We start from the raw sequence: 27,616 nt of genomic DNA on the forward strand, positions 1-27,616 counted from the left end.
GCTGTGACTGCTGGTGCAATAGGCAAAGGTTGCATGATGCAGTCTCTCTAATCACAGCCCCAGACATCTATAACTCTTTCAGAGTTGCCACGGGTGTGTTGCTTTACCACACTGTTTGCATTTCTTAATGATTGATGCAGGCATACCTCTGTGCTAGACTAGCATCCTGTCCAGGGTGTACCCCACCTCTCACCTTATGATTGCTGGGATAGGCTCCAGCCCCCCGTGACCTTTGACTGGAGTAAGTGGGCACAGAAAATGACTGAATGTATGATGCAGGACCAACAGAGAGGGTTAGTGGTTCACACTGTTGCGTTACAGTGAGAAGGTTCCAGGTTCACTTCCGACCTGGTCCTTTTGTGTGGAGTTTGAACATTCTCCATGTGTTTCTGTGGGTTCGCTGGGGGTACTCCAGCTTCCTTCCAAGGACAGATATGTTAGGTGAATTGATGACTCCCAAAAGTCACCAGAGATGTAAGTAAGAGTGTGAAGGGATTTGTCTGTTTATGTGTGTTGGCTTCGCAACAGAATGGTGGCCTGTGTCGGGTATACGCTGTCTTTCACCCAGTGACTGCTGGAATACCCTCCCCCAACTACAGCCCGCACCCTTAAAAATAATGGACGGATGATTAATGGAAATTAAATCCAAGACGTACTCAGCAAGGCGCAAATGTTCATGTAGCCAGTAATGAATTAATGTAAAAGTGATGATTTTGGTGTAAAGGGTGTCCATATTTATGCATTCCATTATGTTGATTAAATTTACATTATGTCATCGAAATTTGTTTTCACTGTGTTTAAAGAGTGTAATTTTGGAAATGATTATACCCCCGTCACACTTGAGGCCGAATGCTGCCTGAATGAAAATTCGACCCACATTTGGGAAGTGTTGAGGTGCTTTTGAGGACGTCGGACAGCAGTCTAAGAGTAACCTAAACAGTCGGCCAACTTCCTGTGGCCGTCCCGAATGTTTTGCACGTGCAAAACAGTCGAGGTGCAGTTGAGGTGGAAATATATCGATTGGCAGTCGGAGTACAGTCTGACCGCAGTCTGAATGCAATCTAAATATTCATATGGCATGAAAACGGCATTCGAAGCAAGCTGATCACATTCGTGGGGCAGTTCAACATGATCCGCCATGCGCTGAATGTCCCGACTGTGCCTGAAGGCACCACGAGTAGCGCGCGAGTACTGCTGGAATATATTTCCTCCATCCACAATTGGACCTCACACGTACGTCAATGTAAGTTCATTCATCATAATCTCACAGCATTCTGACAGCTGTCTATGTAATCCTAATGTGGTCCACATACATTTGTACTGCATTCAGAGGCTTAATGTGTACCATGTGTGCGCGAATCATTCGGGGCAGGTCGAGGTGCAGTCTATGTAGCCAGACGGCTGTTTTCCGCAATCCTTATTCCCTCCCAGATGGAGCACAAATTTTCTTTTTCTTTTTTCATATTCCACCTGGGTCGGCCTGATTGTTGCTAAGTGTGACAGGGCCCTTAGATAGTGAAAGCAAAATTAATTTATTTTATTGACATTTGAACATCAAATATTTGGTCTGGCAACCATTTTTCATGGAGGCATTTTTGGACACTACCCCCTTAATTTGAAAGAACCTCCAGAAAGAACGCTTTAGATGAAATCAGTGCAGCCAGGATTACGGATGGGTCAGCAAGTTGGCAGACCACATTAACGAAGAGATAAAGTGAGATGATGGAAAAAGATGGCTAAAACCAGAGAAGGACCATCCTGAAGACTGCCAGTTGTTTCAAATGTGCTTATGCCAGGTACACAGGAGACCAGAGTACTCTGGGGAAGGAGGATGCCAAATACTTAGAGAAGAAAGGATAGAGGAGAGGACACACAGAGATAAGAGAAAACAAGACAGATGGAAAAAGAGGTAGACAAAGGGAGACACATCTGAGATAAAAAAAGAGAGAGAGACGAAGAGGAAACTGTGTGAGTAAAGGAATGAAAGGAAAGAGAGCAAGAGATGGGAAGAAAGGAGCCTATAAATCACGAGCAGCCCACATATCTATCTGACAGACAGACACGGAAGCTACAAGGACGATCTGTCTCTGAGTGGTAGAGCCGGATGTGGCCAACATAACATAATGAAAGTGAGGAATGCACAACCAGGCTTCAGTTACATCAAGTGTGGATAAAATGTTGACAAGAAGTCACTGTACATGTGTTTTACATGTGTTTCTTGTTAGACTAAGCTCAGGTTAAAACTTCCTTCTCACTTTCACTGATATAAATACAGTTCTGATTTATCCATTCATTCATTTTCATGCAAACAAACACAATGTGAAATAGACATGAATTTAAAGCACCTAAAACAACACATAGTATTGATTAAAAAAAGAAACAAAAGAAATCTGCCGGAGACGGATCAGGAAGAAGCAGAAATGCTTATTGAGTCCTACCCCTTCTTCTGTTTTAAATATTCAAAAAGACGATCTGTCTCTCTCTTCCTGTGCATCGGAAAAATTTCCTGTATATTCGTTTTGTAAATTGCTTTGTCAATTGTGTCAAGTGCATGGCCCAAGCAGAGGGTCAAACCTTTGAGTCTGGTCTGCTTGAGGTTTCTTCATCAAATCATCAGAGGGAGTTTTTCCTTACCACTGTCACCTGTGTGCTTACTCTGGGGGTTGGTATGGTTAGACTTTACTTGTGAGACGCGCCTTGAGGCAGCTTTGTTGTGATTTGGTGCTATATAAATAAAATAAATTAAATTAATTAAATTAAAGACATCTCCGCCCACCATCAACATTATATAAATAAGTTCTTGATTATTAATTAACTCATTAAGTATTTAGAATATTTACAGTTTTCTACAATAAAAATATATACTTTCAGAAATAATTATAAATACAAAATATGAACAAAAATAGTAGAGTATATTGTTACTGAAACCAGTGACATCAGTTTAATAAACCAGCTTTTTCTGTGAAATCGTGTTCTCTGCCCAGGGGTCGACTTTGTATCTTTTGTATGTCACAAAAATACAGCTACGTACATTACTGATAAGTCCCTTTTTTGGTGTGTGTGTGTGGGGGGGGGGGGGGCAGGTAACTTTGCTCCATGACACTTTTACAGAATGAATGAAGGACGAATCACATAAGCAAGGTCTAAAATGTCATGCTGCATGCAAAGAAAACTGGGAACTCAGAATTTTTGGCTTACAACTGGGAAAATACATCGAATTAAGCTACAATAAAATGTTTAAACCATAAAAACAGGTAAAAACTAATTTTGGTAAATCAAGTAAAAATGTAACTGTAACCATCATTAGTACTGACAACCAATACAGCACACCGGTGCGACTTGTCTCACCGGTCCAGCAAATATCCAGCAAACCTTAGTGTGAAATTTGTCCACATTTTATCTACTTCTGTGTGTGTGTGTGTGTGTGTGTGTGTGTGTGTGTGTGTGTGTTTTAGCAGTTTTTGTTATAATTAAAACTCTTTAACATGACAGACAAGGAAACTCAGTTTTGCTGCGTGTCTTCTTGTATTTTTTTTTTTTTTTAAATCAACATGGTTCAAAATTCTACATTTCCAGAATAAACAAAAGATTTTGATATTGGTGTTATAAAACTGTGAATAACTTATCTGAATAGTATGGAACAAACCTATAGTGGAGACAAAGAAAATCCTTTTTATGATTAAATACAGTTATATGTAAAAGTTTGGCACCCCTGATGATTTCCATAATTTTCCTTTATAAATCATTGGTTGTTTGGATCTGCAATTTCAGTTAAATATATCATACAGCAGACAAACAGTGATATTTGAAAAGTGAAATGAAGTTTGTAGGATTTACAGAAAGTGTGCAATAATTCTTTTAACAAAATTAGGCAGGTGAATAAATTTGGGCACCCCAACAGAAAAAATACATCAAAATTTAGTAGATCCTCCTTTTGCAGAAATAACAGCCTCTAAACACTTCCTATAGCTGCTAATGAGAGCCTGGATTCTGGTTGAGGTATTTTGGACCATTCTTCTTTACAAAACATCTACAGTTCAGTCAGGTTTGTTGGTTTCCAAGCAGCCTGCTTAAAATCACACCACAGATTTTCAATAATATTTAGGTCTGGGGACTGAGATGGCCATTCCAGAACGTTGCACGTTCCTCTGCATGAATGCCTTAGTAGATTTTGAGTAGTGTGTATGGTCGTTGTGTTGCTGAAAGATCCAGCCCCGCCGCAACTTTGTCACTGATTCATGAACATTCTTCTCAAGAATCTATTGATATTGACTGGAATTCATGTGACCCTCGACTTTATCAAGATTCCCAGTAGCTGCACTGGCCACAAAGTCCCAGAGCATCATAGACCCACATCCAAATTTTACTGTATTTAGCAAGCGTTTTTCTTGGAATACTGTGTTCTTTTTCAGCCATGCATACTGCCCCTTGTTATGTCCAAATAACTCAATTTTAGTTTCATCAGTCCACAGCACCTTATTCCAAAATGAAGCTGGCTTGTCCAAATGTGCTTTAGCATACCTCAAGCAACTCTGTTTGTGGCGTGTTCGCTTCAGCTTATCTGAGATTTTTCTTGGCCTGCCACTTCGGGCCTCAACTAGGGATCTGCCTGTGGTCTTGCATTTCCTCACTATGTTCCTCACAGTGGAAACTGACAGCTCAAATCTCAGAGATAGCTTTTTGTATCCTTCCCCTAAACCATGATGTTGAACAGTTGTTGTTTTCAGGTCATTTGAGAGTTGTTTAGAGGCTCCCATGTTGCCACTCAGAAGAGTTGCAATGAGGAGAAACATTTGCAAATGGCCACCTTAAATACCCTTTCTCATTATTGGATTCACCTGTGTAAGGAGGTCAAGGTTCAATGAGCTTACCAAACCAATTTCTGTTCCAATAATTAGTGCTAGATGTATTCAAATCAATAAAATGACAAGGGTGCCCAAATTTATGCAACTGCTTAATTTTGTTTAAATAATTATTGCACACTTTCTGTAAATACTAGAAACTTCATTTCATTTCTCAAATATCAGTGTGTTCATCTGCTATATGATATATTCAAATGAAATTTCTGATACAGACAACCAATGATTTATAATGAAAATCATGAAAATTATCAGGGGTGACCAAACTTTTGCATACATCTGTATTTAAAAGAATTACAGCTTTCAACTATTACAAACCCAACCATTAAAAAAGGCAATGTGTTACCAAGCAAGAGACTGTCTGTGTTACTTTTCTGAAGAACCAGACACTGCACTGCCCTCTCCAGACTCCAACTGATTTTCTTATGGACCTTAAATAATAGAGAAAGGGAGGGGAGGGGAGGGGGAGCAAGACAGACAGAACAAATAATCACAAGACTAACAATAATAATGACTAATAACTGAAGTAAGAATAAATTATTCCTCCAGTGCAAGCTTGTAGCAGACAGTCACAAAGGTATAATAGTGATTTGTATCAATGAAATCCAATTGGTGGTTCATAGTCTAATCCACTGCACACATTACAAATTACACTATTTTAAAACACACTCCGTGTCTTGCCATTGACTGTGCCATGAATGTGTTAAGTTAAGCCTTATCCTGAAGGTGTGATAAGATGAAAGCTGAGCTGTTCTGTTTACTGGAGTGGCATGAATGTGCTGAGAGGTAACGAGGGAGGAAAGGAGAAGGTGGCAGCAGAACAACAGGGCCGAGGAAGAACATGTTGTTGGAGAGAGGGTTGGCGTGGAGGAGGACGAGAGGACTGTCTGCAGCAGGTCCATCAGTCCGCTGTTGGAAAGCAGCACGGAAGAAGCTGGAGATGACAAGGCAGAATATCAGCATAATGACGGCAGTCGATTCTGATGGTTGCAAAGTGACGTGCTGCAGGCACAAACTCATTATGTAAATACACAGCAATTCAGTTTGTGCAGCATATGAACTATAGTACACTGCAACATGATAAACTTGTTAATCTTGATAATGAAATTTACGTAATGGTAATCTGTCACCTCAACCTTAATTAACATTATGGTGCAGAGTAGCCTTTCATTTCAACAAATATTTTAAATATAAAGTCTTTGGTGTCATTCATCAGACATACTGCTTGTCTGCTGTTGGTCAGACACATGGGAGGTGAAAGCCCCCAGCAGTGACATGTTTCAGACCAACAATATTCAGAGTGGGATGAAAATGCCAATCCTCACAAAAGATATATGAAACTGGAAGAGGAGTTTGACCTTCTTCCTCACTGTCATGCCTGGCCCTGATCCAGGTGTTAATCCTTATTTTGCCTCTTTATTTAGTTCATCCCCTTCTGCCCTTCTGCTGTTTTTTTGTTATTTTCATGAATTGGTTATTCTATGTTCTATTTTTGCTTTGTCACTTTCTTTCTTTGTTACTTTTATACTTTGGTCATGTTTCAGTTCCGTTCTTATTTTGTTCAGCTAGTCTGTGTTTTCATTGTTTATCATAGTCATCTGCTTATTTCATTTTTGTTATCTGTAGTACTTTAATATCAGGTTTTGTTATCACTTTGTCTTTGTTTTACTTATAGTTTATTTCTGTCTGTCCCAGTTTAGTTTTGTCTTAGTGTTTTATTTTCTATTATTCTCTGATCAGTTTTTATGTAGTTTGTCTTCTGCTTTTGCTTTTCAGTTTTGGTCTGCTCTCACGCCCAGTTATTTATGTTCACTCCATGCCCTGCACCTGACATTGTTTTTTTTTTCCTCACTTTGATTGTTTGCTTTGTGTTTCCTTTTCACTCCTGCTCTCGCACCTACTCATGTCTTTGTCTATTTCATCACTCCACTTTGCGCACTCCCTTCCTCACACTCTTGCCCCTTTCATACACTTTAGCCAGAAGCCACGCCCCCTTCTAGATTGTTCCTCACGTACACCTCATTTACACCACCTGCCTCCCTCGCTTCTCACTAATTAGTCCACATATATTTAAACCCCACAGTCCTTCACTTCCCCACCAGATTGTTGTCTTGTACACTTTCCAGCACCCTTCATAGTCCTGTTTTCTGTCTTGCCATGTTACGAATCCTGCTCTGTTGTCTTCAACCATGCCTCTTGCCTCATCCCGGATGTTGGTGTTTGCTCATGCCTCTGAACCCTGCTCGTTTATGACTGCGTCTCAGCCTGACCCTGCTTGTACCTCTGCCACGCTGACTGATTACATGTGTACCAAACCTGATGCTGGAATAAAGACCATGATTTCCTCCACACCTAAGCTTAGTCTGGGAGTCTGTATTGCGGGTCCAGCCGATCCTGGTGACGGGCTGTCGCCCATCATGACACTCACTACTAAAAACACTTTTATACTGTTGGTGATGGTGTGTGTCTATTTACAGAACGAATAGCGATAGTGTAAACCAACTCAATCACAGGCCTGGAAGAAAAAAATAATGTCACACAGCACAACAATCAACATACAATACAGATGTAGCCATGGAATTGTCCGTGTCAGGAAGTTACAAGTTTTGTTGGGCAGACCCTCTTTGGCTACATTTACATGACAGAGCTTGATGCCCAAATCTGATTTTCTGCCTGTATATGGTTTTTTTTTGTCTTTGTTCGTGTTTTCTTGAACCGTGTAGTAACATTTTCATTTTTAAATAGCTCATATCTGATAGGGAACGGCCCCTATCCTAAGGTGTACGTGGTCTATTAGATAATAAACCGACCCTTTTATTTTTCTTTTTAACTATATGGATTTGAATGCCGTGCGATTACACCAATCATGCTTGAACCCTCGTGCGCATGCGTGAGTTTTTTCACGCGTGTCGGTGACGTCATTTCCCTGTGGGCAAGCCTTGAGTGAGATGTGGTCCCGCCCTCTCGGCTGAATTCCTTTGTTTCACACGCTGCTCGAGATGGCACCCGTTGCTTTATCAAAATTTTTTCTGGACCTGTGAGGAATATCTGAGTGGACTCTATTCGAGAAATTAAGCTGGTTTTCGGTGAAAAGTTTAACGGCTGATGAGAGATTATGGGGTGTTTCTGTCGGTGTAAGGACTTCCCACGGAGCGGGATGTCCTGCAGCGCTTCCAGGCGCCGTCGTCGGCCTGTTTCGACCTGAAAACATCCTAATTTAAGGCTTAATTCACCCAGGACGTCGTGAGAGAACAGAGAAGATTCAGAAGAGGCCGGCATGCGGACTTTATGCGGACATTCCACTGTTTAAGGACATTTTTTAATGAAAGACATGCGCGCAAATTCGCCGAGTCGTTTCCGTGACGACTCGGCAAATCTGTGTCCGCCGCGACAGGAAAAACACCTCCGTGTTGAAAACCATTTGTAAAATTCAGGCGGCTTTTGATGGCTTTCAACAAGTCAGTAACTGAGAAATTGTTTAACAGCTTGGGCATGTTCCAACTTGCCCGTTAAGGTTTCCAACGGAGGTGTTTTTCCTGTCGCGACCCCCCGCGGTTGGGTCCGGCCCGACATGCGACTCTGCCCGCACGTTCTTTCATTACAAAATGTCCGTTAACAATGGAATGTCCAAATAAACTCCTCATGCCGACTTCTTCTGAAAGTTCTCTGTTCTCTGACGACCTCCTGGGTCAACAGAGCCTGAAATGTGGAAGTTTTCAACTTGAAACGGTGAGACGCTGCCGCCTCGAAGCGCAGATCGCCATCAGGCGCCGTGGGCCATCCTTACGGCGACTCTACCAGACCAAAATCTCTCATCAGCCGTTAAAATTTTTACCGAAAACCAGCTGAATTTATCGAATGGTGTCCACTCAGTTGTGCCTTACAGTTGTGAAAAAATTCTGATCAAACAAAGCAGCAGTCTCTGAGCCATTCCTACACAATGAAAAAATCGACGAGAGGGTGGGCCACTCCTCACTGAAAGACTGCCCACAGGCGAATGACGTAACCGACAGGCGTGAAAAAACTCTTGCATGCCCACGAGGGTTCAAGCATGTCTGATGTAATCACACGTGATTCAAATCCATATGGTTTTTGAAAAAAATAATAAGGTCGGATACTTTTCTAATAGACCTTGTACGTTTACATATACTGTACACAGAGCCAAGGGAAATGTACTCAAAACTTAGCTATATATGACAAAGAGCCAGAAAAAAATTTAACAAGGCATTTCATTTTAAAGTCTGTGTTCAGACCATAGATGAATTGTCAAATATTTGATAAATATCTGATTTAGTTTCATATACAGTTGTACTAGTGACCCAAATTAGGCCTTAGAATACATTAATTTTTATAACCTTTTGAAATATTATTTCCTTCATTTTGAGGGCCACTTTGTGTTGTTAACTGGGACATCAAATAATGTACGACATGTCCTTTAAAAAAGAAAAAAAAACAAAAAACAGTAAAGCCTCCTATGCTGGTTAAATCACATCACAGGGGATCCAAATCACAGCATAGCGGCCCCCTATGCTCAACTGCACTGACGAGAACCCTGCACAGTGCACATGGTATTTAACCCACATACGAACATAAGATTTGATGGTTTGCTTGTATGTGGTAGTTTCAATGTTTATGCTTTGGTAAAGCATGGAAGGTACGTTTCGCATCTGTACAGCGATGTGCAGGGTACTGTGCTTTCTGTGAACAGTACTACATAAAGAGGGATTCATACAGCTATGCTTTTCACTGTATTTTGTTGATTTACAGCAAATGCTATTAATCACTTGCCTTTTAACTCCCACTATTCCAACTGTTAACAGGAGAATACAAATGCACAACTTTATACATAATGTAAAACAACTGCATTTGCTTTAGATTCTGTCAAACCAGTCTGTCAAACCAGAATCTTGGCCATGCAGAGGACACTTGCAACCTTATTTTCTTAAATAAGCCCAGATGGTTAGTCTGAGTATATGGCACACTTATACTGAGAAAAGAAAAGGACAAATAGCCTGCCAGCATTTAATCCAAGAGTTTAGCCTGGATAACAGACCGTTCCAGCAGTCTGAGCTGGGATCAATCTGACCCAAGATGCTGTATGTGCTTTTGCCTCAAGTTAAAGTTTGTTTTTTTTTTAGCCTGACCCACAATCAAAATAGACAGAATTTATTGCAAGGTTTCCACAGCACACAAGCAGTGTGAATACTGAATGAATACTTTGAACTGTTATGGTTAACGTCTATTTATGATATTCAAGGCCAGCATTTACAGAATTGCCCAATTCCCAATGTGTCAACACGGATGATGATTCACAGAGAGATACTTTACCACAGTGTGGCATCTTGTGGTGACAGACTGTGGATGTGTGGGTTGTGCATTATTGAGACGTTTTAGCTGTGTAACACAACCTACTATGCTGAAAAAAGTCTGAAAATGCATTAGGCGTTGACAGGCTTAATTATATGTTCTGTGTCTCAGTGATTCTCCAAGACTGTGCCATGGTGTGTGTACATGTCAGTTTTCATATTTATAACTTCCTGTGAAATTCAGCGTTACACACCTATCAAGGTCAGCATCTCTCTCTCTCTCAAAAAAAAAAAAACTGATGGAAGTGTGACAGAAAATGAAGCAAAGGTAAAAGAGAGTAAAACATTAAAATTTAAAAAACTAAACAGTTAAAACAGATTTAGAAATAGAGAAAATAAGAGGCAGAGAGGAACAGGAATCGTGTCTCACCTCTGTCTGTGCAGTGTGCAGGAGACAAACTCAGGCAACAGTGTAGGTAGCTGAGGGCAGGCAGCAGGCCGGCTGTGTTGGCAAACGTCAACTTTCCTGCAATGGTACTCACTGACACGCACACAAACACACATGCACATAGTTTCATATCTGATGGCTCATTTCTTACTGACAGTTTAACTGCTGTTTTTAAAATACAACTGATGAATAGTTCATGTTTGAGACAGAAGACTGAAATGAGACAGAATATGCCTGCTATAATGTCCTGTTTGTCACGATGTTCCCTCATTTGCTTTGTGAAATTCTCACAACAATTCCTCATTTTCTCATATTTTTGTTGCTTTTGCAAAGAATTCAAATGTATAAAAATACAATTATCATGGAATGAGCCACCTATGTATTTGGTTAGTCTTGGTGATCAAAAGGGATTATGGGTGGCCCTGAAGTACAAAACACAATGAGAAATCAGAAAGCACAAGGACGTTTTACAAAACACATTAACAAATTTAATTTTAACAAACCAGAAAACACATTTTACAAAACACATTATTCATCCCTCCAGCATTGGAGGCATTATATTTGCTAGGTGGCTTGGGAAGGCCTCGAGAAAAAAGTTACAGCATTTGGGTGAGGATAGGGAAGTGTGGACTGAGCTGCTTGGTCTGCTGCCACCGTGACCCGTACCTGGCAGAAAAATCATAATTTTTTATTCCCACATACTCCAATCAAGGGTCATGGATGGGCTGGAGCCTATCCCAGCAGTCATACAGGGCGAGAGGTGATGTACCCACTGCACAGGACACCAGATAAACACATTCACACCTACTGTCAATCAAATTAGAGTCACCAATTCACCAAAACCTGCACGTCTTTGGAAGTGGGTGGAAATCAGAGCTCCCAGAGGGAACGCACTTGAACATGGGGAGAACATGCACAGTACACTAAGAAAGTCAACAGTGCTAACCACTAATCCACCATGCTGCTCTAAACCAAACACTTTAACAAATGCTACTTTTCTAATTAACAGGAAATTTTGTCAGCACACTGACTGTGTGAACATTTATGCACATAAAATACAAATTTATTTTCTTTTGTTATCACTGCATGAGGTCTGTGTGTATAACCATTAATTGGTGTAAGCGAATACAGAAAATGGACTGTGTGCATACTAAAAAAATCAGCACTTTTTGTCCTCACCGTGGTAGAACAGCTTGAATTGCACGCCGTCCATCTCACTATAGGAGGAAGAGGAGGGAGGATCAGTGGCTTGTGTCACACAGAGCAGCCTCAGCACAAGAGGGAGAGAATCCACTGTTCAGCAGAGAGAGAGAGAGAGAGCTTGAGCTGTGTGCCATAACATTTTTTGTCTCACTCCTTGACTTTGTTTGAATTCCAATCTGCCGTGACTAGTTTTAAACAATGCAAAATGATAAAATAAAGAATAGGATGTTTCCAGTGGGCATTATACAAACAGCGTAATTAAAAAATATTTTCTAAAAAGCGGGAATATGTTGTAATGCGTAGTGAGAGCTGCGAATGTCTGGCTTTCCAATAAGGGGTGGTGAGGCCATCATATCAGAAATGCTATTGTTGTCAAATTCATCATACACTTTTATCCTGAATTAGTTGAATTCACTGGATAATTATATGGAAACCCACTGCCTTAAAACTAATTCTTTTAAAAGGTGAAACTTACATTAAGTTGTACTCACAAAGAACTTTAAATCTACTATGTCCAGTTAAAGTTCTATATGAAGGGTTCAGATGGAAAACACAGTAAGTCCTTTTTTAAATGGAGAAAAATGCAGTTTAAAATTGGGCTTTAATGGAAAATGCATTGGAAAATGCAGAGATTTCCATAAATAAAATTAAAATAGTTTGTTTAAATTATGTAATTTTTGCACACTGATAGTTCCCTAATCAACAAGTGCATGCTGGTATCAATTAAAAATTTGTGGTGTTGGAGTTACTGGGGTTTGCATCTGAACCCTTCATGTTCATATAACTTGACCTGGTTAGTTTCACCAAAACAAGTATTTTAAGGTAAACCATGTATGTCCAATCAAAGAACAGCTGAGCCAGAACTAGATATGACTCAGAAATCTTCCTTTATTTACTTTTCTGCATGTAAAGCTAGAAAAGGTTAAGGGTTAAAGAAAGGTCACGGCTGTCACAGCTTTTCAGACATGCTCTTTATGGTGTCAACTAAAACCAGTTCATTCACACTGCCATGTTTAAAACAAGCAGCAGTGGCCTTGGTGGCAACCAGCTTTAGACTTTGAAATTAAAGAAATGGACAATCAAGGTCATTTCAATATACAAGTAATCTCAAAACCACACCTGTGTTGAGAACAAACGTGAAAGAAGTCGTCTACTTAGGTTCTGTTCATACAGAATCCTTTCTGCAGGGTTGTGAGGACTTGTGACTGTGTTATTAGCTTTAGAACACAAAAGCTGTGAAACAATAAGAAAATAATATTTTATTTTGCTGATTAAGAAAATTTCTGCGTGGAAACTCTCTGGCGAAACCCATTCATCCATATATTGCTCAATCATCTATCTGCCTGTCTGTCAGTCAGTCACTGGAAAAATCTAAAGTAACTTTTCAGTAAAACTCACACCAGTAATTTGACTTGGCAGGGCTTGCTAAGTTTTCCATCAAATATCCTACATTGTTCAAATCTGCATCAATGAACTCTGACATCCAGTGAGGATATTGGCGTGATCTGTTTAATAAATGCCAGCTAGCATTGTTCCAAGATATTCAAAAAGGAAAAGAGAATTGTCTGACTTCCCCACATCTGTGGAGGATGAGATAGGCCAAATAAAATATCTGTTATGCACGTTTGTGCTTTGGCAAGTATTGGCTACGAAATGGCAAACAGTAAATGTTCTTTCTGCAAATGGCCTGTTAAGTTTGAACTGAGCTGTGTGCTTTGCTGTGAAGGAGCTGCACCTTGTGAAAGGTAAAATACAGCCAGTTGACTGTAATATTACATCTTGCATGTCTGAAAGGAGCTCAAAATGCAACGAGAAAGCAGACAGAAAGTAAGAGTGCTCAACAGGAAAGACTGTGAAAAGAGATCAGGCAGAATAGTCATCTACATACGTCTTTCACCGATGCGGAGCATAACATTAAAATAACTTCCCTTGGGATCTTTCTGCATTTGAGGCTAATATAAAGTATATATTAATGCAAATTACAGATGGCTAGAGTGGAGCATGTGCAGGATAAGTCTGTAATCCCTGCAGGGCCAGTAAGGCACAGAAACCAAGCAGATGCGAACCTCATAAACAATTTCAAAATCCCCAGTTGGCACACAGGAGTTGTAACCATCAGCTGTGCTCATTAACCTGGTCAAGAATACAGACAGAATGAATACCCTCTGGTGGGCACCACTACCAAAAATGCATTATACACCAGGGGCCCCTTCACACATAACACAATTGAAACCGTCTAGTATATGAAGGAGGAATTGCATGATATTCGTGAAAAATCGGAGCTGCCTCCAACGCCTGGTAGACCTGTTGCTACAACTATTCGCGCACACCAGTGGCTGAAAAACAGAGTGCCCTGTGAGAGCCCATTCAATCCCTCATGGGGCAGGTGTCAGCTAAATTCCAAGTGACACACATGAACATCCAACACCGCTCGCTTGACACTTAGAAAATGCGTGGCCATTCGCGCTGTCAGCACAAAAATAGTGAGCAGATGATCACTTTCGAGCTGGATGTGAAATTTGTCTAAGTGCCCCTACGCCACACATGTGGCGTGCATGTGTATCGCACACGTGTGCGTGTATCCCCCCCCCCCACATGTGGCGTGCTTGCATGACATGCTGATATGTATTTACAGACATGACCATATGGGGGCCGGATAGCCACGTCTGGGCGCACACAGCTGGGCTGCAGCAACCGCACACAGCGCACCTTGGCAGACTGCTGCATGTGAAATGGACCGTCAGATCATGCAACAGGCGATCTGAATGTCACGGGTGTCTGGCAGAACACGCGCACCGCAGGACTATGACAATATAACAAGCCAACAATGCCACAAATACGCCACTTTCAGTCATGAATCACCAAAAATACACTGTAACCAGGGCCGTTTTGTCAGTTATTACAGCGCTTTTTTCTCTTAAAAAAAAAAAAAAATGTTTATCTCCTTGTTGACTTTAGGCATTTTATGCTACTGTTATAAAACAGAGATTGTAGCAGTAATCTGAGGTAATCTGTGGTAATCTGAGTTTTTGTAAATTGCAGGTTCGAATCCTGCAAGTGGCATTTATTATTTTTAACCAGGGTTATTTAACCCCAGGGTTCTGTATTGTGTCCCCCTTTTATTTATTACTGATATCAACCAAGTGATTTTCACTACTTATACAGATGGTTTTTATTTTATTTTTCTCCACATCAGCAGTGCAATGTGGTGCAACATGTTCCAGCTGCTCGCACTGTGTTCATGTACACGCACAAGCATGCATGAAACAGTCGCTGATGTGTCGTGCACTCCTGTGCGATCGTGCGTCCCTCACAACAGCAGGTGGGTGGTTCGTGGTTCCCTATTTCGTGTTTGGTTTGCGGATTTTCTTCTGGTATCTGCATCTTTCGTGTTATGTGTGAAGGTCCCCTACATCCCCCAAATGACTGAGATGGGAGATACCAAAGCCAAGTCAAGTTACTTCACCAGAAGAGTGACATATTCATTACTACTAACAACTATGTTGGCAGCTGGGACTAGCAAAGTTTGGTCATAGTATAGGCCTCCTCACACCTTTCACGTCCATCGCGTCATATTGCGTGGCTTGAAGTTTTGTGGCACCACAACGCGTCCTTCCATAGGGATTACATGGCAAGCTGTCACCGTCGTCGCTCACATGGCGTCTGGTGTGAACGCGGCATTACACTCTGACAAAAGCAGACGCGAAGGAAAGTGGATGTTTATCATCAATCTCCTCTACATAATTAACGTGAAGGCTCATTAATGAATCAGCACATTATTTAATACCTACAGCTTATTAATATGGAAGATAACAGGAGCAGAAAAATAAGAGCGCACATGCACATAGTGCTCTGAACACGTAAAAAAACTGCGATAACTAAAAGTGGACAAGGAAAAACGGTGGACAAAATAGGCATAGGCTTGTGCTATATAGCTTAACTTCATATTTCTGGAAAATTGTAAACAAAAATTTTGGTGTATTAGACACAGAGCATTTATGGTATTGTGCATTGTGTGTGTAATCCTGAAAGCAGTTTTGTACTTTGGTTTACATTATCATTAGAGAACAATTTAATTGTCTGCATGGACAGCTTCTGAGCCGCTTCAATAAAAAATTTTTTATCCTATTAATCCAGCAGTCTAAACTGTTGTTGCATTTCTTTGTAAAATTGTTTTATACATTTCATTGGAGTTTTCTTGACATGGTCACTGTTAACTCAAATATAAATGACATATTGTGGTCTGATTTAATTAGGGACTGTGCTGCCCACTCACTGATCCTAGTGGTTGGATTGTGTCCAACTGTAATTAGGATGGGTTAAATGTAGAGGACAAATTTAATTGTTCAGTGAAACAAATGAGTACACTCAACAAAAACACTTGTTTGGGATGCTCTGGACCGGCGTATACAACAGCGTGTACCAGTTCCTGCCAATATCCATCAACTTCGCACAGCCATTGAAGAGGAGTGGACCAACATTCCACAGGCCACAATTGACAACCTGATCAACTCTATGCGAAGGAGATGTGTTGCACTGCATGAGGCAAATGGTGGTCACACCAGATACTGACTGGTATCCCCCCCCAATAAAACAAAACTGCACCTTTCAGAGTGGCCTTTTATTGTGGACAGTCTAAGGCACACCTGTGCACTAATCATGGTGTCTAATCAGCATCTTGATATGGCACACCTGTGAGGTGGGATGGATTTTCTCAGCAAAGGAGAAGTGCTCACTATCACAGATTTAGACTGGTTTGTGAACAATATTTGAGGGAAATGGTGATATTGTGTATGTGGAAAAAGTTTTAGATCTTTGAGTTCATCTCATATAAAATGGGAGCAAAACCAAAAGTGTTGCGTTTATATTTTTGTTGAGTGTATTTGATCCCCCTACAAAGAATGGAGAGGCCTGTAATTTTTATCATAGGGACACTTCAACTGTGAGAATCTAAAAAAATCAGAAAATCACATCGTATGAATTTTAAATAATTAATTTGCATTTTATTGCATGAATTAAGTATTTGATCCATTAGAAAAACAGACCCTAATATTTGGTACAGAAACCTTTGTTTGCAGTTACAGACGTCAAACGTTTCCTGTAGTTCTTGACCAAGTTTGGGTTAGGGTTAGGATTTTGGTCCACTCCTCCATACAGATCTTCACCAGATCTTTCAGGTTTCAACTTTCAGCTCCCTCCAAAGATTTTCTATTGAGTTCAGGTCTGGAGACTGGCTCGACCACTCCAGGAGCTTGAAATGCTTCTTATGGAGCCCCTCCTTAGCTGCTCTGGTTGTGTTTCAGGTCATTGTGATGCTAGAAGACCCAGCCATGACCCATTTTTGCCACTGTGGTCCCAGCGCTCTTCAGGTCATTGACCAGGTCCTCCTGTGTAGTTCTGGACTTTCTCAGAATCATTCTTACTCCACGAGGCGAGATCTTGCTTAGAGCTGCAGACTGAGGAAGATCGACAGTCATCTTGTGTTTCTTCCATTTTCTGGTGTAATCCAACAGTTGTTGTCTTCTCACAAAGCTGCTTGCCTGTTGTCCTGTAGTCCACTTCAGCCTTGTGCAGGTCTACAATTTTGTCCCTGGTGTCTTTAGACAGCACTTTGGTCTTGGCCATGGTGGATAGGTTGGAGTGTGATTGATTGAGTGTGTGGACAGGTGGCTTTTATACAGGTAATGAGTTCAAATACAGGTAAAGAGTGAAGAATAGAAGGGCTTCTTAAAGAAAAACTAACAGGTCTGTGAGAGCCAGAATTCTTGCTGGTTGGTAGGTGATCAAATGCTTATTTCAAGCAATAAAATGCAAATTATTTTAAAAAATCATACAATGTGAATTTCTGATTTTTATTTTATTTTTTTAGATTCTGTCTCTCACAGTTGAAGTGTAACTACGATAAAAATGACAGACCTCTCAATTCATTGTAGGTGGGAAAACTTACAAAATTGACAGTGACTCAAATACTTATTTGCCTCACTGTATGTATGTATGTACAATGACAATAAAGGCTCTTGATATTACAGATATTAAGCCAAATCTTTACAGAGGACACAATAAATGATGGTGAGGGTGCAAATTCATTTGGGCATGAGTGCATAATGCTATTTAAACAGTGGAAATTACTAGTGTGAAGTTGAGCGCTGGGTACATGAGGTTGAAATTAAGGTGTGCAGTAAGCATTGTTATGATGTAGTCTGAACATATCATACAATCTGAGTAGCACCATTCGTCATTAAACCACAGTGCACCAGGCACATGTGGTATGGTGAAAGCAGATGCAAATGAAAGGATTTCTCAAGAGTTCACAAATTAGTGTCAACCTGAGCACACAGCAGTGAAGCATCAAGGTGAGTTTTTTATTTTTATTTTGGTCCTCCGCCCTCTGGAGTGGGAACATTAAAATGAGTTGCGTCTGTACATGTATCCATCCATTACTTCCCTTGACACTGTGAAAACTGCACAATGCTTACAGGTATTGCTTACATATCAGACACATATGCTGTCTGGATCAAAATCTTGGACGAGTTTGCACAGGTGGACTTTGTGACCCTTGTGTCTTATAGTTAAAAGTAGGTCACGGTCAAAACACTGTCACTACAAGAAGTCATCAGCACTTTCAGGTCACAGTCATAACTCCCATTCACTGGAACACATACACTGGAACTGATAAGACATAAAAAAAATTTAGTTAACTTAATTTTTAGAAATAAATGAATACAAGCATTAAAATCTATCTCGGATTGAAGGTGTTTTTTGTTAATGCATGGTGGAGCTGTAACAGTGACAAGCATATACAATGGCTTGACTTTAACATGCTTGCATTCTGCTTTGTCTAAGTGTAATATAGAGGAAGAAAGCAGTATCAGATCGAGACTTTGTATCGGCAGATACTCAATATTAAATGTTGGAGATAGGGACTGGGGGTAAACAAAAAAGACCTAATCCCTATATGTAGGTATTGCTAGCATTAATATATCAACTTTCAGTCTTGCTTCTATATTATAATAGTCAAGTGGCCTCTGTGTGCATGTGTATGTATGTATGGCTTTGGTCACAATGAAACTGGGGAGAGCTGACAATTGCTGTTTTTTAATGCTTATGTATTTTTTTGGATCCCCACGGGCAACACGCTAGTTCATTTTAAATTTACTCTTTTAGAGTATCCAATTTCCATAATACCACGGCCCTTCATAATTCTGCAATGCTCATTCTGTCCTTAGCTTTAAGAAGGTATAAATATCTAAGAGCTACTTCAGCTGCTCGTTCGTAGCAAGGTTTAAACTTATTTACATATTAGTCAAGATTTAAATAATTTTAATTGAAGGAAAAATAGGAAGACACTGCACTGTATGTACCAAAGTGGAGGTTTTGAATAAGAAAAAAATCAAGAGCTCTACAAATGTTTCTGAAGTGGAAACACTGAAAAGACAATAAATAACCAGTGGTGGGCACAGTTCCGATAATCCAATAACCGATAATTATCGAAGATAATGTTTTCATTATCGGATTATCTTTTCAGATAACTTTGAAAACCATTATTGGACTAATTATCTTCCGATAAATTTTTGTCCAATCATTTTTAGACCGTTAACATGGTAAACAAAGCTGAACAGCTACAATCATTTATAAAATTTAAAATCAGTTGAGCACCTACCTGTTAAATGTTTTGTAGTAGATGTGTAGTTCTATCCTCTGCAAACAGAGGAGAGCTGCTTCTAGAAGAAACCGCTCTATCTTCTGCAGGCAAAGGAGACGTGATTACACACACACAAAAAAACCTAATTTTTTTAACCCCATACTGATACGTGGGCAGTATCACCCAAGTCTTTCAGAGGCATACATTTTTAACTTATGGTTCAAATTTTAACCAAACTAATTTCGGACAAGTTTTTTAAATTAACGTCACGTCTGAAGTTTTATGAAATGAAAATATCAGATATATGTTTTAGTTTTAAAGCAATGCGCTAATTTTTAAGGTTTTAGTGTGGAGATGCTGTGTCCAGGTGCATTATGGGTATGATAGGGTAATCTCAGTACGTTCACGACATGAGAAATGCATTTGAGACACTCTGATCAGGCTCTACGGACAACAGCATTAAACTCTAGTGTCTAAAACTCTTGTGAATATATTCGCTGGGTTTATAGACGTTACTGTGTTTGCGTTTATTAACCCTCTGGGGCCGATGGCGTTGTATACGATGGCTAAGACCAAGCTTTACTAAATTATAAATAACTTTTGAATGATATGGATAGAAACTTACTTTTTTTGCTGAAAAGTTAACTCTGCGGACTTTCGAGCCAGCCATCGGCCATCTTTGTACTCCTCATAGAAGCTGTGTGATGACGTGCGCAATGTGAGTGTCCAATCAGAATTGGTTCACCGTCACATGGTTTTCCAAAATCCAATTATAGGGCAGATTTACCTCACATGAAAAGCCAAAGATCGTTTTCAGGAGTGATATGTTACTAGCTGGCCCGTCTGAATAGCCCCCTGGGTGCTCCAATGAGTATATACTATTAGTGCATACTCAGTGTGCCCTGCGCCATTACGCACAGCGATCAGTGGAAGCAGGAACACACGGAGAGCCTCTGATGACAATCTCACGTGCTCAAACAGAGTGTGCAACTATCAGGATTGCTCCACTAGTTTGCATGTGAATGTTACTGGATAACTCTGTTGCTTTCTCTTCGTAAAGCACTGTTTACCATATTAATGGACAACAAAACGCATACACCATTTTGTATATATTGTTCAAAATGTGCATTTATGTTTATTGTTTGAACCTTTTTGTTGTGCAGTCTTTCACACAAGACCTCAAATTACCTTTATAAAGTGTCAAAACAGTTGTTTATTATAGTTTGCTGTGTGTTTTGAATAAATGTGTGTGGAAAATTATTTTTCGCTTTATTTTTTCCTTGCCTATTTTTGATTGTAAACCTTTATTACACTTATATATACAACATATATATTCTGAAAGCACAGGTTGGCCTGAAAAGAAAGAGACATAAAACTTGATTGTGGGATGCAGGAAGAGCTGTTAAAACATTTATGCCAGGCGAGTGAACTGTCCAAACAATGCCCTCGGACCCCAGAGGGTTAAATTCCACGCATGTTAAACGTAGCAGAGTAGCAGACACAGATTATCTGGAATTTTGTTTTGGCAAGTTTTCAAGGTCTCTACTGCCATCTACTGGCCAGTAGTGTTCATGGCAGTATTTGCCCTGAAGCTGGGCTGATATTTTTAATCACTGTACTCGGTTCTAGCTCAAACTGTACTGTACCACAGAACCGCACGGTGTAAAAGTTCAGAGCGCCCGATTTATGTTCTCAGACAAATTGTACGTTCAAAAACCACACGTCGGACTTGTGTTTCCAAAAGCAAAACGTAAACAGAACCTTTTTTTCAAACTTAATTTACAAAAACTCTCGATGGGAGACAAAGTTTTAAAACAAACAAACAAACAAAAAACATTACAAGCCAGGTTTGCGGTGTTTGCACAGGCACAGTGCGAGAGGTTGGAGGCTTGTAGCACTTCAGCAGCGGGATACCCTCACGACGGCCGACCAGAATATCAAACAGGCTTGATTTTCATCTGACCATACGATCGCCGATCAGGAGGTGGTCATGAGATGTTAAACACAGCTCGTTACTCCATGTATACTAAACAATGCAGGACGCACGATTAACCTGAAACTCTGTGCGATCCAAAAAATTATCGCACGAATGACAAATCAGCGATAAAAGGGCCAAAATTCGCACTGGCATCAGTAGATCATGGCAGTGTTCTATTTATTTTGACACCGGTTATATCAGACGGTTATCTAATTACAACTTGCTTTTGTTTTTTTTTTGAAAATGCCTTTTTTTACAAATAAAAAAAATGGCATATTTTACAAAAGCACATTTATCTGTAAACACCAACACACAACACACCTCACATTAACGAGTTGGTTTACATAGAATGAATGAGTCAACCAATCAGTGTTTTGGAGGCACATTTTACCCAGAATGCCATCTGTCTATGTTTGTTACAAAACTTCAGAATTAGTGCATTATTCATCATTAAAAGATATATGTTATAGCTTAACTTTGCACAATTGACAAAATTGACATTAATGGAGTTATTCTATCAGTATTCATTTTATATACAACAAACCATAAGTCAGCATTGCTTTATTTTCCAAGACCTCCGCCTGACTGGAGCGTTGTGATTGAATAGAGAGTTGAGCTTTGTGGTTCCTCTCAGCTGCATTTGTGTTGGATGTCATGTAGTAAACTGGAGCTTCCACCAGGGAGCAGGAAGGTCAAAGACAGAAGTGTTGGGAAGGTGTCGTGACACGGACCCACAAGAGGGGGCGCTAAGGAACGGACAATGGATAAGCCAACCAGTAACAATTTAATGTTGTGAAAACACACAACGGAATACAGACAGAGATATGGATTGCCAATGAGACACCAGGTGACGTGTGGGCAGGCTCGAAGATAGAAGACCTCTGGCGAGAGAAGAGCCGATTCCCACACAGCTTCCACCACCAGCGGGCCTGAAGAACACCGGAGCCGCCAAGTCCCGAGTCCCCAGGTGGCCTCTGCCTTCGGCTGTCGACCCTGGTACTGCTGGCAGAGAACAGAGAAAATCCAGGTGAGTGTGAATCCGCACACTCAGTAGTCCACTCACAGTCAATGTTCTTTTTGAGAGGGAGCACCTCCACCTCCAATCACACACTCGTGCAGCTCCTGTGTAACCACTTATCTGCTACAGAGCGTGATGCGAAGTCGTCGCGGTCACGCCCTTCTCCAGCTCCGATAAGAACACCACAGGGCAAGCGGCTGCAAGGAAGAGTTATGTTAGCAGAGAAAATTACCACAGAGAAGAGTACCTCTTGGTTGCTGATTTCTCGGCGGGGAGGTGGAGTTGTAGTCCGGCTTTTATGGTGATGTGGTGAATGAGTGACAGCTGGTGCTGATGATGAATGACAGCTGTCACTCTCCGTTGCTCCGACGCCCTCTCGTGCTTGAAGCCCGCACTCCAGGCAGGGCGCCATCTGGTGGTGGTGGGCCAGCAGTACCTCCTCTTCTGGCGGCCCACACAACAAGAAGTGCTGATTCATTGTTTGGGTCTGTCGTCACCTTTGATGCTTTCAGAAGTGATCATGGTGTTAAACTCAAAATCAGCTTGTTAGTAGTTGCAAGTGTACCGGAGACAATACTGGAATTTATCGATTATCGGTTATCTGTAACTTCCGATACATTTTTGGGTGGTTTATTGTTTTAACTTTATCAAAGATAACTTTTCAGTTATCTGATTACCTGTTATCGAAGTTATTTTTTGGTTATCTGTGCCCACCACTACAAACAACCTTTTTTTTGTAATAAAAAAGCTTGAAGTCAACACTGAAAGATGGCATCAGTGGACAAACAGCTGAAGTGCAACTTTTTGCTGTTTGTTTATAAAACTTGGAATTAGTCACACTATGTAAGTAATTAAATGTACTGCTCTTTGTTGTATGGGGAGAAGCAGAGTTGCAAAAGTGTTTTTTTAATTACATCTCAATGTAGAAGACCACAGGGTAAACTTATCTCTGCAAATATATGTGTGTGTATTTGGCGCATTTATCAAATGCATCTGTGTGTGAGAGAGACACTACCCTTCTTCAACCAGTGAGTACTGATTAAAGCTTTGCATTTGCTTAACAAACCTTTAATAGGTAGAACTAAAGGCAGAACATCACTCAGCAAAAGTAGCGTGTTGCCATAAGAGGAAAAAGCACTAACACTAGAAAGAACATCGCAATGTTGTTTCATTACACATAATTTAATGAGTTATTACTTAGTGGCGAACCACATCTACTGGGATTAAAGTTGATTCATATTAGTGAATAGTGACTTCAAGATTTGGTATATTTCCTGCAGAAAATCTTTCCAAGTGTTCTTTTTTAAACAATGGAAACTATTACTGTATTAGTGGAGTCTACAGCCCTATGATTCAGCAAGCTACGTATTATTAAGGTTTTACTGAACATTTCTCAATCTAATTTTGTCTTCAGCAAATGGTAATGCTATGATTTTAGAAAAACAGAACTGATGTCAGTTTTTAAATTTAATTAAAGACAGTATCTCAAGACTTTAACCCTTTATTACCTATGGGTGTGTTTTAGCAATTTCTTCCAAAATTACATATCCAAAAGGAAAAAAAAAGAAAAAAAAAAAAGACAGAAAACCTTATAAAAGAAATTACCAGAAAATGAGTTGGCTTCCCCTCATTTCCAATTCTTAGGTTCAGTAGTGGCTATGCTTATATGGATAGTGTAATTTCTTGCGGCACTTTATGTAATTTACTGCTCCTTTGAAAGAACCATATCAATATATTCCTCATTTTGAATTTATTGAAGGTCACGCTGAAACTGGACCGGGGTCCCCACAGACAGCATCCATCTTATGAAGGGACCCAGAAAATGGGTCATGCAACAGTTTTATACGATGTGGGTGTTACAGTGGGTGTGGTTTAGTCTATATTTTACTAGCTCTTAGAGACAGGGGGAGCCCTCCCTTTATCTGAAACTTGCACATGCACAATGGAAGTGAAAGTTAACTCTTGTTGAAACTTTAAACCAGGTTCCAGACACTTTTAAACAGATAACAAAAGCAAACACTTGATAACTAACATAAAATAAGGAATTAGCACAGATATTATCTAACAATAGCAACAATTCAACCATTTACAATTTCTAAGCAAAAAATATTTAGATTATGGTGTTGCCTTACAACAAGAAGGTCCAAGGGTCACTTTCTCACCTGGTCCTTTCTGTGTGAAGTCTGAATGTTCTCTCCGTGTTTGTGTGGGTTCATTCCGAGTGCTCTGGCTTCCTACCACTTCCAAAGACACGTATGTTAGGTGAACTGGTGACTCTAAATTGATCGTATGTGTGTGGGGTGTGTGTGAATGTGTTTGTCTGTCTATATGTGGCCCTATATGTGGTAACTGGCGACTTGTCCAGGGCAGACAAAGCCTCTCGCCCAATGACCACTGGAATAGGTTACAGCCCTCCAGTGACTCTTAACTGGAATAAGCAGGTACAGAAAATGTTCTTTTCATACCCAGAGCCCATGCTGTGTAAGTAGCAAGAGTAGCAGTACTTGCATTAAATTTGCACGCACAGTTATGCAGGACTTAATAAGAGCTGTAGTCATCACATGTAAGATGTTGGCTGGCTGATTCTGAAATTCAGCTATGATACATTTTTTTTATCACTTGGCAACGTATAAACAATTTCTTGGCAGTTCCAGTACTTTCCATCAATATACCCGAGCCACATCATTAATATATAAATCATAATGCATCAGGATTAAGTGTTAAACTGTTGCATTTGAGTGCAGTCCATTATTGCTTAATGTCTGGCATTAAAATAGTTATTCTTTGTGATTGGAACAGGCATTTGTACGACAACAGTTTTGAGTTTATGTCTCTTACCCGGAGTAGTGTTCCCCCGTCCAAGACCGTGGCTGTTCTCTACACTTATTCGCTGTAGTGCCTGGAGCAGAGCCGGCCTGAGATTGATAGACAGCTCTGCCTCATAGCCTCTTTGACCATGTAAGAGAGCTGCCAACACCTCTAGTGCTCGCTCTGACAGGGGAGGCCTCTTAGTGCACACCATCCCCTACCGTCGCACACACAGACAGTCCAAAAGCAAAAAGACACATTATTTCACTATATATCTTTTGTGGAGCCTGACATGCCATACATCACACTACAATCTGAAAAAATGTTTGTTCCCCTACTCTACCCAGGTCCTAGGACCAATAGCAGCTATTATGGTAAGTGTTATTTCCAACAAATTTGGTACATGGATGAAGGTGAAGGCTGGAATTGCCCTTAAAGGGTTTGTTTTGGAAAAGGTCCAAGAAGCAAATTTTGATTTTCTCTCCTATGTCAACCAAATTTGACACACATATGTTGGTGAGATCTGGAATTGCCCTTTTGAGATCAAATTTACCAATGGTCAGTCATTCAGGTTAAGCTAATTGGGGTCAAAAATCAAAATTTAACTGTTTCACTCTGATTTGCACCAAATTTGGCACACAAATGGAGGTTGATTTTGGAATTGCACAGGTGAGGTCATATCAGCCAAAACTCAACTGAAGACAAGATAATTGGGATCAAAGGTGAAAAATCAAAGTTTTTCACTCTGATTTCTACTAAGTCACTAGTTACTTACCCCACTTACTCCATAATTGCCCAATAATGTCAAATTGGCCATAGGTTAATAATTTGGGTAACAATCATGGCTGCCAATCTTTGCTGGCCTACTCTTCCAATATATTTTTGCTAATTTCTACCAAATTTGGTAGAATTGGCCTGACAAGGTCAGCCACAGGCCAATCATTTTAGTGAAGGCCATTTAACCTCAGTGACTTCACAAAAAAACTTTTGTTCTGTGGTGATTATGCAACAATGTAGGTGCCACACAAATTTGCCGGATACTGAATATGAGTGTAGCCACCTTTGCTTAAATGTGAGCAATTTCAAAAATAAATCTTGATTCCACAATCAAGATATTGCAATAATATCATTCCTGGTTTCATGATAAAGTTGAACAAAAACATAAGCATGACCTTGAGTTTCAGTAGTGTGTTAATTTGTCATACGACATGTACACATGAACAATTTAAAAAGCAGTTTGATCATAAACCAAACAGATAATACACCAAACCCTGGTTTGTGCCCAGGGAAAAACAGACAAGATAGTTATTTGCAATTATCTTCTATCAGCCACCTGTTCCTTGAAATTGAGCAAAGCAGTATGCACAAAGCAAGGCAACGTTTCTCGTTTATTTGCAAGACAATTTGAAGCAGCACAGCATGCAGTATAGAAAAGAATTGTTAATGTGGGCATGTTATGCAATCCATGTTCATATTTGTTTCTCTCACTCTTACCAGGAGGGTCACTATGATAGCTGGATGCTCCTTGATTAGAATCAGTAACTCCATTGTATCTGGGTCTGGCTCCTGATCTTTGTTCATTTCTGTCAAGCTCTTCCCTTTCACCTGCCTCTCTGCCTGCACACCGTCAACACAGGTGCATGCATTCAACCTCTTTTTAGTTATTCATATGCATGTTCTAGAGATCAAAGAGCTACAATGCAGTCTAATGCATCCTGTGAGTCACAAAGTTAACTCAGTTAGTCTTGATTTAAATTAACTCACGAAATCCACAGCACTATTTTGACATTTGGTATTTAAAACTAATACACATATGTTAAATCAAATAAATAAAATAATTCACTGTAAAAGTCACCATGGTCTGTTCTGCTTCAGCATGCTGTGACTGTCTGGCCAGCCAAAGTTCTAAGACAACGGTTCCAAATCTCTCTGCTAGCTCCGGGTAGCGGTAAATGAAGTGGAGCAGAGGAGGATGGTGAATGTAGAGGGAACAGAAGTCATTGCAGGAGGAGAGTTCCTTGGTGATGCTGTTCAAAGAAGCCTGAAATAGGCAATTAAAAAAAGGTTGAGAAAAAATACTTATTTAAAAAAAAAGTTTTTTGAATTACTTTTTTGAGATGTCAATATTGGCATATTTAATACAGGATCTTCATGGATCACGAACTACGAGACTTGTTAAAACCCTGTGGAGGCGCAGAGCGCTGTCACATTTTTCCTTTCAGTATAAAATATAGCTGCAACATAACTGGACCTTTGACAATGTTAAAATCAGAAACTGTCAAGCTTTTGATTCACTGTATTCAGTGGCCTTCAAGTTAATGGTTTCCAGAAAAAGCTATACAAAACTAAATCTT

The 27,616-nt window shown here is 40.1% G+C and overlaps 1 protein-coding gene and 1 long non-coding RNA gene across 2 annotated transcripts in view; one reads left to right on the forward strand and one right to left on the reverse strand.

Annotated features, from left to right (window-relative positions):
- Window positions 1-27,616, reverse strand: part of LOC117527330 (meiosis inhibitor protein 1) — a 176,069-nt gene that overhangs the window by 28,267 nt on the left and 120,186 nt on the right. Inside the window, exons 20-26 of the mRNA XM_034189645.1 lie at window positions 27,118-27,303; window positions 26,757-26,879; window positions 25,293-25,479; window positions 11,793-11,906; window positions 10,596-10,706; window positions 5,621-5,793; window positions 5,206-5,290 (exon numbers count right to left, since the gene is read on the reverse strand). Of these exons, the coding sequence (XP_034045536.1) occupies window positions 5,206-5,290; window positions 5,621-5,793; window positions 10,596-10,706; window positions 11,793-11,906; window positions 25,293-25,479; window positions 26,757-26,879; window positions 27,118-27,303 (979 nt within the window). The remainder of the gene's footprint in view (window positions 1-5,205; window positions 5,291-5,620; window positions 5,794-10,595; window positions 10,707-11,792; window positions 11,907-25,292; window positions 25,480-26,756; window positions 26,880-27,117; window positions 27,304-27,616) is intronic.
- LOC117527333 overlaps window positions 1-27,616 on the forward strand; it is a 45,462-nt gene that overhangs the window by 9,826 nt on the left and 8,020 nt on the right. The window lies entirely within an intron of this gene.

This window comes from Thalassophryne amazonica, chromosome 16 (genome assembly GCF_902500255.1).
Source record: "Thalassophryne amazonica chromosome 16, fThaAma1.1, whole genome shotgun sequence".
Lineage (NCBI taxonomy): Eukaryota > Metazoa > Chordata > Actinopteri > Batrachoidiformes > Batrachoididae > Thalassophryne > Thalassophryne amazonica.